Source organism: Pinus tabuliformis, chromosome 3_1 (genome assembly GCF_031772625.1).
Source record: "Pinus tabuliformis cultivar Carrire ecotype Pingquan chromosome 3_1, CPIR1, whole genome shotgun sequence".
In the NCBI taxonomy this organism is placed as follows: Eukaryota; Viridiplantae; Streptophyta; class Pinopsida; order Pinales; family Pinaceae; genus Pinus; species Pinus tabuliformis.
In genome coordinates, this window is record NC_142301.1 from 496,443,360 (window position 1) to 496,464,266 (window position 20,907).

The following is a 20,907-nucleotide window of genomic DNA, read 5'->3' on the forward strand; positions in this document are numbered from 1 at the left end:
TAATCACATCATGTCTAAGGCTTAGCAAAGAGTGGACATATGGATGGTCTTTTCCTGGTTTGCCAACATTCTAAGGTAGTGAAGCCTATCCTCAAGAGTGTCAAGTCACAAAACAAGGTTGGAAGTATGTCCAAGATCAGTATGCAATTCTCCTCTGAGAAAGAATTGATTGTTGGGTGACTCTTTTTTGTGATTACAGTTACTTGGTTTGTATCTCCTTCATTAGGATTTGACATTGCGAGAGAATTGCTTTGCTACCCACTAGAAGATGCATTGCAAGTCTATTTTTTATCATAAGGGAAATAATTTGTCTTCTTTCTATGCCATTGATTGGCCAAAGGTGTCTTGCAGATTAAATATGTTGATTTTGGGTAGCATCGGATGTGCTCTAGACATGAAATTTGGTGGAGAGGCTAAGGCACATGAGATCTCCAAGACCCAGAAATCGTTTGGAGAAATTCCACCCGTATGAAGAGATATTAAAAGAATTAATATTTTTAATTGGTCCCTAAGTCTAAACTTAGGAAAATAAAAATATTGATGTGTGTTAATAAAAAATGGGTGAGAAAGTTTTAAGTGACGAGGATCAAGTCAATTCTAATCTTAGCCGTTGATTAGGGACTTAATCTCGGTCGTTGAATCGTCAGCAAGAAAAGTATAAGAGCATGCTTGAGAGTCAGTTGGAGATACACCAAGAGAGATCAAGAATTCAATTTTATGGGGCGAGGTTTGCTGAGGAAATTGAGTTAGTGGTCATAGTTGCAGCGAGGGGCAGTTCGGCAAGGGATTTTCATCTGAGACTGAAGAATACATAGCAGAGAGGCAGCGCAGTCCCAGAGAGACAGTGCGGACCCTAGAAGGGCTGACGCAGAGGCAGCAGGAACTGACGCAGAGGATGCAGAAGGCCGAAGACGCTGACCCAGAAGCCGTGCAGAGGGCCGTAGAGATTGACTCTGGGCTTCAGAGGCAGCACTGGGGAGATTCGGTGGGGCAGACTGGGAGCAGATCAACCAGGAGAGGGTGACGCAATTCCTAAAGGGTGACGCAGTTCCAAAGCAATGCTTGGAGCAGCTTTCGTTGTCCAGCACAAGGAACAATCAGAGTCACTATGGGGTTGATCATCCAATTGCTGATTTGTCGGAATATTTGTCTCCGGATATGGTCTCTGGCACCCTAGTTTTATTCACAAAATCTACTTAATAATAAAACCCTCATATATGTTGCACCAGTTTTCCCACATTGGGTTTTTCCAAGGACGATTGCCCAAAAATAACGGTGTCCCTTGTGTTATTGTTTCTCTTTACTTCAGTGCATGATCTGTATATCTGTGAAGGCTGCATTTGTGTTTACTTCGATGTTTATACAATTAAATAACTTGTTAATGGAAAGAACAAGTAGGAGATAGTAAACCAGAAATTGCAGTAGGGGTTTCTGATGTGTTAGATTCGGGAATTTTCACAAAAGATGCCAAAGCCTTAAGACACAATAGCTTACTCTGATTTTATTTCTACACTAATACTTTTGAGGAAGAGCATGTCGTTCCACTGCGTATACCCTTCCACTATTTTGATTTCTTGTTTGTAAATATTTTCATGTATATATATGATGTTTTTTTCAAAAAAAAACAGCCACTGCAATTTTTTATATTGTCAATGTTTCTAGAAATTGATAAAACATAAGATGAGTGGTAACCATTGTTCTCTACATTAGTCTCGATATTCTTCCCCTACCAAAACCTCATATAAAAAAAAACTACTAAATATTAGTTTAGAAACTAGACTGTTTAACCATACATACCTTCGGATCATAAATAAAAGGTCCATAATTGACACGCCCCATGTTTTCGACCTGTAAATACAGAAAATGTCTGTTCATTGTTAGACTTACTTCCTTTACATATTTCTCCTAGAGAGAAAAAATCGTTTATTATTTTTGAAAGCAACAAATGGATGAGATTTAAAAGTAACATATGCAATTATTGAGAAATGGAAAATGAAATCAGCATGGCTAATGTCAATTGGGTTTAGTTCGGGTGGTTGCAAGAAATGTTGTTATTCTCCCCCCGTGTTTCTGCGTGTCACTTGTTTAGCCCATAATGAGTACTCCTTGTAATGGCTTCAAGCCTTGTAGTTTAAGCAGTAATAACATGTAGTTATTAAAACTATGTATAAAAATAAATAAATACATAAAAACCAGCATGGCTAATGAAGATAATATTCTAGTTAACCTACCCCAGAGGAATCTATAATTGTCCCACAAGATGTTGATTGATAAATAAAATCCAAGTAAACAAGCCTAATCCATCCATTTAGACACAGCTTCTCAGCCAAAGGCATGGTGCAAGAATAAACGCACTAAGAAATTATAAGAGAGGATGTTAACGAGGACTACATTGATGATGAAAGTCACCATTGGCACACAATACAAACTCCCAAAGACTGAAAAAAATGGAATACTTAGTAGCTAAATTGCACATAACATTCTACTTGGCAAAGATTTATAATAGAAAAGAACTTAGCTTGAAAAAAACGAATGAAAAGTGCAACAGGAAAATCAGAATGCAGGCCCATATGTTTTACAGTCAATTGCACTGGCACACAGCTATTGTTCGGAGAGAACATTAGCTAAACTGAACATTGGTTTTCAAAGGGCCTTTCAGATATTACATACAACTGTGCTTAGAGACAACGCTTTACATCATTAGGTCAGGATTAGATATATCCAGATTCTAAACTAGGACTACAATCAGTTATAAGTACTGAAAAAGCTAACAGAAGAGTCAAAATTGAACAAGAACAAAATATTCACGACACAGAGGTGACACACATTAACAGGAGGAATTGAAGGACCATAGGAAAAGCTCACCTGGAGGTTAAGGACGCTAGGGTGATGTGGATATGAAGACATCAACAACTAAAACATGCAAAGCTGCCACAGGCAGCTCACATGAGGGTCAAGCAGGGTAGGGTGAGGCGACTTAATTCGCATCAGCTGTACTTTTAAGTCCCATTGACCAACTTTGTGGTCACTCATTCGACATTAATAAAATAATCTTGTCTTGGTATCTTATCTATATACTACAGCTGCAGTTGAGAACATGATTACTTTGTTCATTCATTTCTGACTCATAATGTATTATAAAGATTTATGCAGACTATATATATAAAAAGGAATACAAATACTTGCATATTTCATTTACTAAGAAACTACAATAAAAGATGATTATAAGTGAAAGCATAATTAAAGGATGACTGTAAATTACCAAAATAAAAAGTTTGGAACCTTGGATTGATATTGAATTTGGAATTATAACTGACGAGTTTGACCATCTTTGGATTGCCCCTACATATGTCAGGGTTCCATGCTGATTACCAGACTTAGGTGCAATAAATACTTGTGCCCTGTCATGTACCTGTATTTTCACAGCAGATGTAATATAATGTAAACATAATTTTAGTGATGTCCAACAAATGACCACAAAATGGTCAATAGGATGATCCACACATAGGAATTGCTCCTGAATTCAAGATGAAGGCTAATTATCATGCACTCACCAATGATATTGTAAGAGTACTCCCAATCCCAGTGTGATATGGAAGAATCGATTGATAGAGTATAAATCCCGATATCTGCATCATATGAATATAGAATAGATGGAAAGTTTGATTTTCTAGTAAATCCTTGCATGAACTTTTGAAAATTGGTAATTTTTTTGCATTTAGGAAAAAATCTATAGCAGTATTTTTACCTAAATAACCTACATTCAATAACATAACTGTTTCCTTACAAACACAATATTTAGAATACCTGTTGAAGTGATTCCATTGTTACTGGGTTCTCTGACGTAACTCCCTTTGGTGGTTCACTAAGTAGTTCAAGTGCCTCAAACAAGGATGTAATCTTCTGTAACTGCACCTTTCCATATGCGTTCCTTTCTATTTTAGGGGGTATATCAGGAAGTGGGTTTTGACTGTACCTGCCAATGACATCCCGAAGTGCTGGAAACACACACACATGCTTTAAAAGGAATAACATCATGATAGATCTAAAACAGTCCACAAGTATTATCATCAATAACACATCAATTTTCATCAAATATCTAAAGAATGCTGAATGTCTCAAATATAAAATACTAGCATTTTATCAAAACAACTTTGCTGTCCTTGTTAGCTTTTTATTCCTCCGAAGGTATTTTCAAATTTCACCTACCTAGGGAAGCGTTTCAACTGATGTGTAGGGCTTGTGGTCCCCTAGTCCCTTTGTTGTATTTTGGTTCAATTACATTTGGAGAGCTTAGTGGGTGTAAGCTTACATTGCAATCAGTGCTAAGGAGGTGCACGCTTGATGTTGTAATTGGTGCATATGGTGTATTTGCAATCTTTTACAATGGTGCACTTGTTAAGGAGGATAGCTGCTTGGCATGTGTTGAGTAACCACTTTGGAAAATGGTGTTAGGCGCTTGGAGGTTGGGTACTTAGCCCTACAAGCATGTAACCGCACCTTACACACACTGGAGGATGAACATTGAGCTGAGAAGCCCTCAATTGGAGGATGAACCATCTTGGATTAGGAGCACTTGACATGCGGACACCTAGATTGGAGGGTGTACCACCTTAAAGGTTGTACAAACCCTAGTGTGGCATGTGGAAAGAAGCACTCCATTTGGGGTATGTTTGTTGACTTCACCTAGGGTTAGTTGGGGACTTGGTCCATGTTTGATTGTCAATCTCTTAGTCTATATAAAGGGAGGATAGTGTCTTTGTTATGAGCAACTACTTTGTAGCTTTGTATCCTAAAGACTGAAAGTTTGTGCAATACTAGCTGTTTGAAGAATCCTAGAAGATCATGTATTACTACTGTAACAAGGATTGGAGCTTCTTGGATGCTAGCACTAGGGTTCCTTGGCTTTGTCAGATGAAAGTGTTGGGTGTTGTAGTTTGTGGGATGCCACTATGTGGATCTATATGATAGCTTGTGTGAAGCAAGCAAGGGATCTTGGGGTTTGACAGTTGATGTGATGCTGGCTTGTTTGGAACCTCCAAGGATTGGCTTGTAGAGCTCGATGGGATGCCTTTCTTGGACTTTGTATTGCTGGTTTGGGTTTGCAGTAATCATAGATGCCCTAGCTAGGGTTTTCAATGCATTAAAGAGTCCTTGCTTGAGATGAGTGAAAAAAACTCATTGGACTAGCTTGGGATGCACAGAGTTATCATACTTTATCTCGATTACTGTAATAGTATGAAGTGTACAACTGCTATCCTAAATTTTGATTGCAGATCTGATTTTCTCAACTATTGAGCAAATTTCATGGTCATTTTAGGATGCTGATTTATTAGGAAAGCAGAGCAGAATGCTATGTTGTTTTGGCATGCTTCATGAAGCTTTCAGATCTGATTTGTTGTTGTTATATTTGTGATGTAATTGAAGTTAGTTTAAGATATGTCTATGGAGATAGATATTGCTGTAAGGGCTGTTAAAACAATCCATGCTTGAAATCTTCGAAGTGTCTGCATTATCGAATTTCCCAAGTAGTGTTGGGCAGATATGAAATTTCTTGCAGAGCTGTTGAAGAGATTAGTTTCAGCATTAAGGTGGAAATGCTATGGAATAGATATGTGGACTTATGGAAGTAAGGTGGAAACTTCAGGTTGGGAAAAATTTTAAAATTTCAACAGTTTAATAGTACATCTACATTTTAAAGAGATCAATTAAGACTAAAGAGCAAACAACATAGCACACATAAGATGCAAATATAAATCAGTTACTGAATCATTTTCTTTAACAAAAGGGATTGTTAGTTAGCATAAAAATACTTTTCAGAGACCAATTAAGTATTCAGAGACATAGGTTCAAGGGAAGGCATAAAAGTTGCTTACTGCGTAATGGGAAAAATGCCAATTTTAAGTTTTTATATTGAGGAAACAGTTATGTGCAGATTAAGTTTTCTACAGTAACACAAAATCAAGAAGCAAGATCAGAATACTAGTAGACAGTAGCTCAAATATATTTTTATAGATGCCAAACTACCTTTGAATTTGGGATTGTCAACATCTCCATCTTCTCTGATCGGTGCATCCTAATCAAATCAGTAAAGCATTTCACAAAAGTGCATTATAATTAGCACCAAAATATGGTGTAGACGGGATAAAGAGCATATATTATGAACATGTGTGAAAGGGATGAGTGCTTTCACACTTTAGAATGGTAGTTGTTTTCATACATAGTCATACGATGTAATATCTGGTTCAAAATCAGAGGCAGTGTTACCAGTGTTGGCACCACTGAAGAAGCCAAAATTTGTTCCTCCATGTGCCATCTGAGATAACAAATAAAATTCAGTCACTATCTACAAGAGATGAGATATAAATTTTCAAGGCAATCAGAATAGGATAAGATCAACCATCATACGTAAAGCACAGCTGAACCATTCTTTGATAGAATTTTATCCAACTCAGACGCTGCTTGCATCGCATCGGTCTGTGCGAAAGTCTCACCCCAATGTGTAAGCCAGCCCGTATAGAACTCCCTGAAATTTGAAAGCCTCTCTCATAAATTTTGAGAAATGATTAAAAAGAATTAAATAACCTTTTGTCACATGGCAGATAAGCTTACGATGCAAGAGCAGGAGATTTCCCTGCAGCATTATACTTCTTTTGCAGTTCAAAAATTGGCCATGGATCATCGCCTGTTGAGAAATCTACAGCTGTAGAAAGGAAATGGTATTAAAAATGTCAGACAACCATATATTATGTCTCAACAGTAATTTATGATCTACATATGCTACACTTGCAATACAATAATCCAAGGAGGTCTTGCTAGCTTGTTGCACTGACAGGCGCATTCTATAGCCCAATATGATCCCTCAATCATGTTATTATTGATCAAATAACATTATCATGATAATTTGAAATGTGAAATTATTATTATTGATATTATTAATAATAATAATATTAATTAAGTAATAATTATGAGAGATTTTTCGCCGTAAATTGCATGATATTTCATTTGTCGACGCGTTTCGAACCAACCAGTGTGGTTCATCGTCAGGACAAGTTGAAGAATCAGATCAAGCTTTGCATGTTAAATAGTCAGAGCAGAACCTCCAACGGCTATAATTCTTGACCAGGCAACAGCTATATTGACTAACGGCTAAATTTGACCGGGGAACAGTTAGTTTAATTGATTATTAAATTGATAGTTAGTTATATTATTATTAAATTAAAAGTCAAAGGGACATATGAATTTATAAAATAGTTAAAACCCATAGGTAAATTCATATGTCCCTTTGACTTTTAATTTAATAATAATATAACTAACTGTCAATTTAATAATCAATTAAACTAATTGTTCCCCAGTCAAATTTAGCCGTTAGTCAATATAGCCGTTGCTTGGTCAAGAATTATAGCCGTTGGAGGTTCTGCTCTGACTATTTAACATGCAAAGCTTGATCTGATTCTTCAACTTGTCCTGATGATGAACCACACCGGTTGGTTCGAAACGCGTCGGCAAATGAAATATCATGTGATTTACGCCGAAAAATCTCTCATAATCTTGATAAGGATCACAGAAGCCTCAATTCAGCAATTAAGTAATAATTATTAACCTTATTAATAAAATTAATTTAAGAAAATTAGCTATTATCAATATTAATTAATTTATTATAAGTAATTAATATAAATATTAATTTAATGATATTATTATAGATAATTTAATATATTGATTATAAAAAATTATTAATTAATTAATAATATTCTACATTTCAAAAAGAAGGCTTGCACCTTGAGGAATTTGATCTCTCTTGGCACATGACAGATCCGGAGTTAGATGGATCTAGGCTAGCTGCATAAGAAAAGACAAGTATAACATCTCGTAACTACTTGTGGTTATTGCTTCAGTTGACCAAGTGGAATATTAATACAATTCAATTCACTCATGTATTTTGACTTCTGAGCTACAATTTTCCCATTGTTTATTTCTATTAAACAATTTCCTTGCTCCATGTAAAAACACCATCATGCTTGCCTGCTGTCCTTGTTCTTTATGATAATCTAAACCACAAAATTCCTTTTTAGAATGACACGAGAAGTATTACCGTCAACATGTGAAAAGCAAAACATTATTGTTCGGCATTTGTCTAATCCCGTGCCAGCAGATGTCCTGTTTTATCAAAAGCAACTTCCGTAAAATTGTCCACAGATCTGCTACACTTCATCCTCAAGGAACCTCCAATGTATGGTGCCAAGAATGCCAAGAACAAGCCTCATAAAAATGTCTATTCAAGATCAAAATTCAGTGGCACTTAAACATCCTTCAGATATGTGTAATAAGCCCTGAGAAAAGACCTTCCAGCCATCAAAAAATTACTTTTGAAAACCTCAAAATGCCACAGCCAAACCGAAAATTGCTCCCACAGATGTATCAGCGAATGACCTCAGAAAAAAATGAATGATCTCCTTCTCAAGGGTGGAATTTCTTTTGCCTGAGGACCTGCGCCTCTGTGGTGGAAAGTTGCCACAGAGAGATCCAAATTGATCCACAGAGGAGGCCAAAAACCTTCAACAGAAAGCCTCAGAAAATTTTCATGGACGTCTGCCAAAAAGGGGCTGAGTTACCTCAGCACTTTAGCCACAAAAGGAGTCCAAGTACACCATTTGCATCCAAGAATTTTCCCACAGTATTACCGATGTAAGGTCAGAAATACCCTCTGAATTGTCCTGAGGAGATGTGGCTCAGGGAGGCCAAAATAGGGCCTCAGGATCTGTGCACTGTTACAGGAGTACAGCCCTAGACATGTGCAAATATACCCACAAAGTAACCCCAAACAATTGCAAGGAATATGTGTTGTAGATAGCCGCAGAGATCTATCATAAACCCAGCCAGAAGCCAACAAGAAAATACAAACAATACAAGCCAAAAAACCCTTCTGAACTCCGCCTTCTACTTTTTGTTATGCATTCTTCTCAGGTCTCAGATAATAGATGAAGTTTGCCTAAGAAAATTGAGTTCATCATTCTTTCCTTTGGAGAGGACGATTTATTCAATATATATAGATGATGGAGGGGCCAACATGGCCTAATAGACAAGAGCTGACGTTTCAAAATTTGGAGCCAAAACCAGCCGACTTAATTTTGAATAGTACTTTTGCCTTTGACAAGGATTTCTTCTGCAAGCAAATTTGACTATTATAAGCCCATCATAGTTTAATTTAACTTTCTTAAAAACAAAAGCCACCAATAAACAAATAAATAAGCTGCTTGTTGAAGCTTCTTTGGGGCTTTTAAACACAAGATGGGGCTTCAATCTTTAATCAAGCATATCTCCTCAACCATGAGGAGTTATATGGCGTGCCACCTTTTGTCGCTCAAAATGTATAGGCACCGCGACAACGACTCAGGTCGAGGGTTGTCACCCTGATCCCCAACCTCTCCATTTAAGATATCTCCCAACAGCAGACTATCGGGGATAGACCCTATGGAAATAAGATGAAGAAGAACTAGTTACGATTCGGGAACCAACTAATTAGGGAGACACAGCTGAGTGACCAAGTACTTGTTTAGATGTTAAGGATTCGATTAGATTTATAAGATTTGAAACCAGTGCCTTATGGAGTTCAATACTCTTGTTTTACAAATTTTGAGACCAAGTACAGGATGGACAATTGTTGCTTTGATGAGTACTATCCTATATGAAAATGCAATTCCTATGACTTAAGTGAAATGCAGGAATCTTGATTGATTTTACTTGAATGTTTATTCTAAATATGTCATTTGATCTTTGTCTATATTGAGCCTAAACTTTATAGTGAATGGCAGAGAGAAGTCAAGGTGAAGCACACAAGGGTGTCATTAACGATCCCTCTCCTTGAAATCTAACATACCTGATGCCTCCAGCGTTGCAGAGGCTGTGGCTTTGACAACTGCAAGGTCACCATTTTAGACACTAAAAAGACTAGACCTCTCAAGAGAAGACACAAAAATGTTTTCATATTTCTTTCAACCAAGCTTACGCTTGGAGGTCGATTATTAAATACAAGACTAACTTAGAATGTGGATGCAATATGAGATTAATGGATGATTGATGAAGCGAAATTGTTTAAAACTTAGAAACACTTAGATTATGATTTATTATGGGTTATGTCACTAAGTACTTAAACAAGACTACAACTTTAATCTCAAGGATAAATATTCACTTTACAAGATACTGAAATGAAACTTACGCAAGATATACAATTTGTCACAAATCTGCAATTCAGCGCTTAGCCAAACTTCAATGTAAAGATGCCAAAACAATATTTTGCAATTTCAAAGTAAATTATCTAAAGATGCCCAATGTGCAATTAGATCATAAGCTAATCGACTATCTTCAGATAATACAAATGGAAAAAATTATCTTCAATGCCACTCAGATCAAACAGAATTAGCACCTTTATCATTCACAATTAAATGGAACAAGAGCAAATAGAAATTTAGATGCCAATAATTCCTTACAGCTATCTGCTTGACCAAATAAGTGAGACTAACTTCCTTAGGCAGTGGGCTTATATGTGTGTGGTAGCAAATTCAGCTCAAGAAATTAAAAGAGAAAACAATCATTAAATGTTCCCAAATATCAATGCCCAAAATTGCTTTCAGCCTTATCAATAACGCAAACAGTGAGGACAGCAGTAGATTTACTTTCAGTGGTTTGATTTCAGAGATGTATTCAGAATATCAATATGTTACTAGTGAATTTTAGATGCCTAGTTAATGCCCAATCAGTGAACAAAGACGAATTCTGAAATGTATTACCTTCTCAATTGTATTTAAAGTGCAATTCAATGCTAATGATCAGACTTTAGAAAAAATTAAGACAGTGAATCAGATTTGAAATTTTAACCCAGCTATGTTAATCAGTGTCATTGTTTAGAAGCTATTGTTTTGTTTAAATGAGATAGAGAAAGAGCAGAGGTTTAGAAGAAGAACCTTAAGGCCCTGGACCTTTGAAGCAATCTGCCCAAATTCCTTCAGTGATGAGGAATCTGAAAACTCACACCTTGACTGAAAGTCATTGCAAATTTTGTTGATGCACCCACTCAGGGAAAGCCTTCTCACCCACAGTTCAGATATGAAACCCAAACTTTGCCTTAACTCAAAAAATTAATTTTGAAATTTTTATCACGCTGAGGAAATTGTTTGAATTTTGTGATAGTGATTAAGGGTAGATGTTTGTAAAATTATGGTATGTTCTATGCTTAAAGCAGTTTGCTTATTTTCTTCTTATTAGCCACAGATTGGCAATCATATATACATTAAGTAAAGTGCAGATAGAACATTAAATAATCAATAGAAAACAAGTCAAGACAAGAGACACAAGATGTGGCGGCTAGCCAAGGACAAACCCAAATGCGGGGAAACCCTTTGATCAAATCTTCTTTTATCTTCAATAGTTCAGCAAAGAGAAATAATATAAAATCAGAATTTTGTAATTTTATATCAGCAGCAGCAAACCCTAGATCAGAAAAGTCAAACTTGGTCAAACGAGTTGAAATTGACCTCCAATATGCTTGGTCAATTTCCAGTCAACTAGCCCTCAAACAGCTTGAAGAAACAGCCCCAAAAACACAGTCAAACTGTTGTTGACTAAAGTCAACTTGCTTCCCAAAACTAGGGCAGTCAACGTTGGTCAAACCTGTGGACGGATTGCCTCGATTTTTGTGCCAAAAGCTGCGACCTGCCACACCAAAACTACACCCTTGATGAGTCAACGCTTGGTCAACGCAGGTCAAAGAGACCTTCAGCAGCTTTTGCGTCCTCTTTTCAGCATCCTCCTTGCCCTAATGCGTCCTCCTTCCCACATGTGAGCTGCTCCTTGTATAACCCAAAGCTACGAAGAGAGAGAGACAATGAGTGAGATGAGATGATGAGAAAATGAATCAACCTCTCTTGTATTTATATGATTCACTGGGCATGTGTGCCACACATTTAATTGTTGGCCGACCTTGACAATTTGTCAAGTAAATACAAATAAATTCATATCTCCATAAATACTAGTCGGAATCGGATGATCTTTAGATCAATCCTACACCTCTCGACAAGAGGAATCTAGGAAAAAAATCATCTGCCATAAATGAGGTGACCCACCTGAAGTTTGACCATAGTTGCCAATTTTAACACTCCCTCTCAACTAGGGAGAACTCCATCTGCAATCCGTCTGACCGTCGCTACTATCCCAGCATCAAATGCATTGCCCTGCACTGCTTGGCCCTGCTTTGCTCGAACTATGAAAAAAAAGAAATGATCGAGGATGTATCATACCATCCTACACTGACCCGAAGTCAGTCTCAGAGTGTGTCATACCACTCTCACTGATCCCAGATCAATGGACGTCATCCTAGCATAGGGAGTACGGTAGATACAACGATGCATCCATCGATAGTACTACTAATGGTCCCTAACCCCATTTCCTTACTCATTGATCAGATGAGAGGTACTTCCCATGAGTCCCAGACTGCATGGGTAGGATGCCTCGACAGGAGAACTAATCATCTTGTCCACAGGAGAACGAACCATCATGTCCAACAGTCGCCACAGGAGAACTAATCATCCTATCCACAGTCGCCACGGAGAACTAATCATCCTAGCCCACAAGAGAACAAATCATCGTGTTCCATAGTCACCACGGAGAACTAATCATCCTGGCCTACAGTCGCCAAGGGGTCTCACAGGGGAAGGTTGAACCTTTCACCCTGTACATAGTGCACCACCAGGGGATGGTGAGTCGTCCTGTGGTCGCATGTCGCACCAAGAAGTACCCCGTGCCCCCCTGGAGCTCCTAGAGCTCAATACATCATACTCGACCCTCATAAGAGGGTCTCTGAATGACACCAAGTCGTTCTTGGAAAGTCAAGAATTTGACCTTTCCCAGGGGCTTCGTCAAAATGTCGGCGACCTGTTCATCTTTACCGATATGTTGCAGCCTTATTACTCCCCGCTGCACCATATTCCGAATATAGTGGTACCTAATATCGATATGCTTGGAGCAATCATGAAATACGAGATTCTCTGATAAACGAATCTCGCTCTAGTTGTCACACAAGATCACGGTGGTATCCAATATAAATCCAAACAGCTCACTAAAGAGCTTCGGCAACCAGACCACCTCACAAGAGGCCATACTAGCAGCAATATACTCTGCCTCGTCGATTCTCAAAGCCACCAAATTCTGCTTCCTGCTCATCCAGGATATCGAGGCAAATCCCAAAGAGAAACAGCACCCAGAAGTGCTCTTTCGGTCCACCACACTGCCTGCCTAATCAGCATCAGTATATCCAAGTAGTCTCACATCTCCAACAGTGTGTCTCAACCCATGAGTGATTGTGCCACAAAGATATCTCAACAAATTCTTGGCACCAATCCAATGTGTGTGGTGAGGCTCAACCATATGTTGACTCAACGTGTTGACTGCAAAGCATATATCCGAACGGGAGTTCACCAAGAACATCAATGCTCCGACGAGTTGATGATACTCGGCATCTCATAAAACAAGTCTGACAGCACTACCACTTAACTTCTTGAAGTCAAGCTCCATCGGGGTAGTCACGGGCTTGTAGTCCACCATACCGAATCTCTCCAATATTTTCACCACGTATTTTCCTTGAGATAGAAAAATCTCCCTTGGTTTTTGCCAAACTTCCAGTCCTAGGAAATAGTGCATCAGTCCTAGGTCTTTCATCTCGAACTCAGAAGCCAACCCCTTCTCACATTTGAGAATGAGAGGGTCTACACCTGTTAGAAAGAGGTCGTCAACATACAGCACCAATATGAGAGGTTTGTCATCTTCAACCTTAAAGCAAAGGTTAGGGTCGGCTTCACTCCTAGTGAATGCCAGCTTCATCTAGTAGCTATCGATCCTCTCATACCACGCTCGGGGTGCCTGCTTTAGCCCATAGAGGGCTTTCTTCAACCTGCACAAGTGAGATTCTCGATCATGAATCTCAAATCCTTCGGGTTCCTCCACATAGACCTCCTCTTTGATCGAATCATGCAAGAACGCGGCTTTGACATCCATCTGATGTAGGTTCCATCCTTGCGAAACAACAAGGGCTATGATCGAGCGGATGGTGGTATATCGGGCAACAGGTGCAAATATCTCGTCATAGTCTATACCTTCCTTCTGAGAGAAGCCACGAGCGACAAAACGAGGCTTATACTTTTCCACACTTCCATCAACTGCATGCTTTATCTTGTAAAGCCATTTCCAAGCAACAACTACTTTGTCCTGGGGTCTGGGGACCACATCCCAGACATCGTTTTTCATGATGGACTCATATTCCTTAGTCATAGCATGCTTCCATACTTGATGCTTAACAGCTTATGCGAATGATGAAGGCTCATTTTGGATGATCATGCTCATGATGGTCAAGTATCCCTGATACCCGGTCAGCTTCTTACTTTCCCGGAAGGTTCCCCTGGGTGCAACGTGCCCTTCAGCATCATCAAGTATCCCCCTTAGCCATGAAGGCCTCTTCCTAGAAGAGGAAGGCTCTTGCGAAGGGGGATCAATAGGATCCATAGGTTCTTCCACATCGGGCATCGTCTCATCTTCCTTTTCCTTTGGTTCCCTAGTGTTAGCGTCTTTAGATCCCCTTTGAGTAGGAAGATTGTCAACTTTGCTAAGAGCCATATCTTCGTCAAAGGTGACATCATGGCTAATCTCGATTTCCCTTTGACCAGCCACATAGATTCTATAGCCTTAGTGTTTTTGCTATAGCCCACGAAGATTCCTTTCTTTCCAGATGCACCCAATTTATTCCTATTCTCCTTCGGCACATGAAAATATACTGGACTTCCAAAAATTCTAAAATGAGATACGTCAGGTTTCTTATCAGTGAACATCTCTTCGAGAGTCTTGGAACCTAATGCTTGATGAGGGTATCGGTTTTGCACATATGCGGCGGTATTCGCAGCTATGGCCAATAGAAACTTTGGAAGTCTTTGATCGTGAAGCATAGCACAGACAGTTTCCACAATCATACGATTCTTCCTTTCCGCCACACCATTCTGCTCAGGAGTATATGGTGTTGTAGTCTCCCTCTTAATGCCAGCTTCTTTGCAAAAGCCATGGAACTCATTGTTAGGATATTCCGACACATAGGATATAGTTAAGTTCAACTTGGTCTAGTATAGAGTTAGGTAAAGTGTGTTTCTTTACCGTTGTACATTTTGTAACTTACAATCCGACGGTCACGATATGTAGTGATCCGACGGTTCACTCTCACCTCGGTATTACCGACACTTGATCCGTGGCTTGACACCCGATTGGTCCATGAGTTCTATTTAAAGCGCATGGAGGGTCATTGTTCGGGTAATCCGTGCATGAGAGAAGCTTATGTAAATTTTCATTCTTTGATTAATAAATTGCCTGTAGTACCCACGTTGGGACAGGCCGTGGACTGTTTCCCTCCTTGCACTCTGAGGGTTTTAACCACGTCAAAAATACTGGTGTATTGATTTGAGATCTGGTTGTGAGCGGTGTCCTTTTGGTATTCTTTCTGTGGAACTTACCCTGTAAATTCCTACATGGTATCAGAGCTATTTGAGGGCCGCGTCCGTTGGTGATCCAAATCTGAAGCTGGTAGAACTGCATGCGGCTGTCGTTTCCTAGATCTGTTGTTTCTGACTGCTTTCGGGCCGAGAGGACTGCTCTGTTGCGTTCGGAGCATCTGTTCCAGTGAGGAACCCCTTTCGTTTCACGCGAAAAGGTTTCCGGTAGCCCTAGCTGCGTCATTTTTCAGATCGGGAGGTATACAGTTTTTTTTTGCAGTTTACTGTTAATTTCTCTCTGCTTATTTCGGTCTCAGTTTATTTAGCCTTTTTTTTAACCGGATCTATACCTTTCATTTCTGCGTATGCTCTTTGCCCTGCGACTCTGTGCGATCTGGGCAAATCAGAAACAGAAAGGAAGGATTTTTCTCATGCGTATGCTCTTTTCCCTGCACCTTAGTGTGATCTTGGAAAATCAGAAACATTGAGAAAAATATTTAGTTTTTCGGCTAAAGCTAACCTTGAGATTTTTTTTTTAAAATTTCTAGTTTTTTGGCTAAAGCTAACTTCGAGCCGCAAGGTTCGTTTTTCTTTGCATATTCGTGTTGGGTTTTGTGTTTTGTGTTTTGTAGGGAAAAAAAGCTTTCTCAAGGCAAGCACGCAAACCGAGGCCCCCCCCCCTCTCTCTCTCTCTCTCTCTCTCTCTCTCTCTCTCTCTCAAATTTTTTGTATAGATCAATTGGTTCAAAGCTATTTTTAGAGAGTAGAGGTCTTGGGTTCAAGTCTCCATTTTGTGGGGGCGGATTTTTTCATTTCCGCACATTCGCGCACTTTGCCGGCAACGTCAACAATTTTTTTTCAAAAAGCCATAACTTCTTCATCCGGAAGCCTTTTCAGAGCCGTTTTTTTTAAAACCGCCTATTTTTTCGAGATCTATCCATTGGTACACTTACTTTCAGCATCTTCAGCTTCAGTTTTTTTTTAAAATGGAAAGTCCATGCCAAGTCATTCTTGACAGCACTAACTACTTCCAATGGGTAGAATACATGGAAGATTTACTTAGAAGTAAAGGTCTCTTCAGAATAGCCACAAACCAAGAGAAGAAACCAACAGATGAAGACAAGGCGGCAAAATGGGAAAATAGACAAGATCAAGCACGTGGTTTGATAGGGATGTCTATTTCTCCTGATCTTAGATTCCACATTGCAGGACTTGAGACTCCTCATGAAGCATTAGAAAAACTTGCTAAAGTTTTTGGGATTAAAAATGAAATTAGAGCCCATCAACTTGAAAATGAGCTGCTTACTTTGGATCCTAATAATTTTTCTTGCATTGAAGATTTCTTGTCCAAATTCAAGACCCTTAGATATCTCTTGGAAGGTGTTAAAGTTAAGAAAGATGATGGTAACCTTATTTATTCCATCCTTACTAAGTTAGGACCAGCCTACTCTGTATTTGTTTCCACTTTCCATTCTACAAGGGAAGCTTTCATTTGTCAAGGACAAGACTACAAGGCCCCTTCCTTTGACTCCTTTTGTGATTCCTTAATAAGAGAACAAGAAAAACTCTTACACCTTGGTCTTCTTAATCTTGGAAACTCTTCCACGAAAGCGTTAGCCGCCCAGCAGCAACCAAATTCAAAGAATCCTAAGAAGTCATATCCTCAAAAGAATGGTCCTAAACCATCTCAGCCTCAAAATGAAAGATCATTTCAGCAAAATGATAAGACCAATAAAAACAAATGGAAGAAGACTGATAGACATTGTAACTTTTGTAATCGAGATGGCCACTTAGAATCTAAATGCTTTAAGAAGATGGAAGCCTTGGAAGCCGCAATGAAGAAACATAACATCCATCTGGAGCCTACTTCAACTTCAACTTCCGGAACGGCACTTTCTGCATGTCATCGTCAATCATCTCAGTCTGGTTATGCATTAAATGTATCTTCTTCTTCTTCTCATTCTCATGAGTGGCTCATTGATTCTGGAGCCTCTTGTCACATGGCCAAAAACCAAGCCATGTTTTCTTCTTTAAATGATTGTAACACCAAAAATATATATATTGGTGATGATAGATCTCTTAATGTTGTAGGGACTGGAACTGTTCATCTAGACAATGGTCAGTTCAATGATGTATTATGTGTTCCAAACTTATCCTGCAACCTTCTATCTGTCTATCAGATAACTCATTCAGGTGAAGGTAAAATTGTTGAATTTTCACCTCATGATGTTGTAATCAAGGATCTAAAAGATCCTAAACAGATTCTAGCTACTGGTCTTGCTGATGATTCCAAAAGGTTGTATAAGTTTCACAACTTTGGGTCATCCCATCTTCCCTCAGTATTTGTTGCTCATAATGATGAAGTGAGCAAACTTTGGCATGAGCGGTTTGGTCACTTAAACTATCGCTCCCTTCAGCATCTATGTAAAGAAAATATGGTGACAGGTCTTCCTATGGTATCTTGCAAAGATGGTGTTTGTTCCGGATGTGTACTCGGAAAACATCATCGGGACAGTTTTGACAAACGTGCCTCTTGGCACGCCTCAGCCCCTTTACAGCTTGTGCACAGTGATTTATGTGGTCCTCTTCCTGTTGCTTCATTCTCTGGCTGCAAGTACTTCTTAACTTTCATTGATGATTTCTCCAGACGCACTTGGGTATACTTCTTAAAACTCAAGAGCGAAGTATTTACCACTTTTTTGGCCTTCAAAGCATTTGTTGAAAAACAATCTGGACATCAAATTCTTAAGCTAAGAACTGATAATGGTGGAGAATATGTTAAAAACGCATTCATCAACTTTTGCACCGAAAATGGAATTCAAATGCAACATACTGTTCCATACACTCCACAACAAAATGGTGTAGCTGAAAGGAAAAATCGCACCTTAAAGGAAATGGCTAATTGTATGCTGCAATCTAAAGGACTCAGTCTTAGTTTTTGGGCCGAAGCAATTAATTGTGCAAATTATATAATCAATCGCACTCCTACTAAGGTTCTAGAGAATATCACTCCAGAAGAAGCTTGGAGTTCCATTAAACCAGATGTAAGTCACTTTCGTGTGTTTGGAAGTGAAGCATGGGCCCATATTCCAGATGAAAAGCATAAAGCTTTAGAACCTAAGAGTGAGAAATGTACTTTTGTTGGATATTCTGAAGATGTAAAAGGTTATAGACTTATTCCATTTAAGTCCAAAAATGTTATCATTAGAAGAGATGTAAAATTTGATGAAAATAAATCGGCCTGCGAGCCTAGTCCGGCGGATGTGCCACCTCTTCCTATCTCTTCTATCTTTGAAAACATTTCTTCTTCTGATGATGAAAGCGAGGATGATAATCCTCCCCCACCTTCTCAGGATCCTCAACTTCCAAGATGGGTCCGTGCTACTCGGGATGCAGCAGGTGATCTTGCCGGTGATCCTACAGATCAGCGACGTACACGTTCTCAGTTTGAAAGAGCCTCTTCTTTACTGGCTCAAGCTCCAGTAAATCATGATCCTGACACTTTTGCAGAAGCTTCAGGCCATCCACATTGGGAAGCAGCTATGAATGAAGAATATCATTCATTGATGACAAATGATACATGGGATCTTGTTCCTCTACCAAAGGGACGCAAACTTGTTAGATGCAAATGGGTTTACAGAACCAAGTATGGACCAGATGGGAAAGTTGATAAACATAAAGCTCGTCTAGTTGCTAAGGGCTTTTCACAGGTTGAAGGCATTGACTACACTGAAACCTTCTCTCCAGTTGCCAAAATGAACTCTATCCGCCTTGTTCTTTCCCTTGCTGCCTCTTTAAAATGGGAAGTCCATCAAATGGATGTTAAATCTGCCTTCTTGCATGGGGACTTGCAGGAAGAAATCTATATGGAACAACCCATTGGCTTCATACAAACAGACTCCAGCCTCGTTTGTCGACTTAAGAAATCCCTTTATGGCCTCAAGCAAGCTCCTCGGGCTTGGTATGCCAAAATGGATAGCTTTCTTTTAGAATCTGGCTTTTCTAGGTGTCATTCTGACAATACTGTCTACACCAAGAAAGTGGGCAACTCTCTTATCATCCTTGTTCTTTATGTTGATGATCTTATTCTTACTGGTAGTGATCCCAACCTTATAAACCATGTGAAGTCCAGCCTTAAAAAGAAATTTGAAATGACAGACTTAGGACACTTACACTATTTTCTCGGTCTTCAAGTCTTGCAATCCCAAGAGGGTATTTTCCTTTCCCAGTCCAAGTATGCTTGTGATATTCTTCGTCATTTTCACATGGAAGACTGTAAGCCAGCCCCTTCTCCCTTTCAGTCTGGAGTCAAACTTTCAGTCTCTTGTACTTCTCCTGAAGTTGATGCTACCTTATACCGTCAACTTGTCGGAAAACTCTTGTATTTAACCCATACTCGTCCTGATCTTTCCTTTGCTGTTGGCCTTGTTGCTCGTTTTATGCAAAACCCCCGTGAAAGTCATTGGAAAGCAGCTAAAAGAATACTTCGTTATGTTCGAGGTACAGTACAGTTTGGGATTCATTACAGTGCCAAAGCAGCTCCTCTGTTAGTTGGTTTCACTGATTCTGATTGGGCTGGTGACCTTGATGATCGGAAGTCTACTGCCGGTTATGTCTTCACTCTTGGTTCAGGACCTATTACATGGGCTTGTAAGAAACAGGCTGCCATTTCTCTTTCGTCAGCAGAAGCAGAGTATCGTGGTGCCGTGGAAGCTAGTAAGGAAGCCTTGTGGCTTCGTCAGATCCTATCAGAGTTTGGCTTTGAGCAGCAGCATCCAACCACACTTTGGTGTGATAATCAAAGTGCCATTCAGCTATGCAAAGATCCAGTCCAGCATCAGCGCAGCAAACACATTGAACTACACATGCACTTCATCAGAAAGCTCATTCATGACCATGTTCTTGAAGTGCAATATTGTCCAACAGATGATCAGGTTGCAGACATCTTCACAAAGGCTCTCACAGAGGCGAAGTTCACTAAACTTCGATATATGCTTGGAGTTCAGGAAGTTGTCACTAAGGGGGGATAGGCTCTAGTGCCTCCTTCCTTCTCCTATTGTGTCATATTTGTAAATCCTTCAATCCTATCCCAAGTTGTTCTTAAGGGGGGATGTTAGGATATTCCGACACATAGGATATAGTTAAGTTCAACTTGGTCTAGTATAGAGTTAGGTAAAGTGTGTTTCTTTACCGTTGTACATTTTGTAACTTACAATCCGACAGTCACGATATGTAGTGATCCGACGGTTCACTCTCACCTCGGTATTACCGACACTTGATCCGTGGCTTGACACCCGATTGGTCCATGAGTTCTATTTAAAGCGCATGGAGGGTCATTGTTCGGGTAATCCGTGCATGAGAGAAGCTTATGTAAATTTTCATTCTT

The 20,907-nt window shown here is 39.3% G+C and overlaps 1 protein-coding gene across 5 annotated transcripts in view; it reads right to left on the reverse strand.

Annotated features, from left to right (window-relative positions):
* The window catches only part of BGAL17 (beta-galactosidase 17), a 434,395-nt gene that overhangs the window by 201,118 nt on the left and 212,370 nt on the right, over positions 1 to 20,907 (reverse strand). For all 5 annotated transcript variants that reach the window (XM_089411528.1, XM_089411525.1, XM_089411523.1 and 2 more), the window contains 8 exons: positions 6,613 to 6,703; positions 6,409 to 6,526; positions 6,221 to 6,316; positions 6,028 to 6,076; positions 3,808 to 3,998; positions 3,555 to 3,629; positions 3,263 to 3,412; positions 1,798 to 1,848 (listed from right to left, as the gene is read on the reverse strand). In XM_089411528.1, coding sequence (XP_089267654.1) covers positions 1,798 to 1,848; positions 3,263 to 3,412; positions 3,555 to 3,629; positions 3,808 to 3,998; positions 6,028 to 6,076; positions 6,221 to 6,316; positions 6,409 to 6,526; positions 6,613 to 6,703 — 821 coding nt within the window. The remainder of the gene's footprint in view (positions 1 to 1,797; positions 1,849 to 3,262; positions 3,413 to 3,554; positions 3,630 to 3,807; positions 3,999 to 6,027; positions 6,077 to 6,220; positions 6,317 to 6,408; positions 6,527 to 6,612; positions 6,704 to 20,907) is intronic.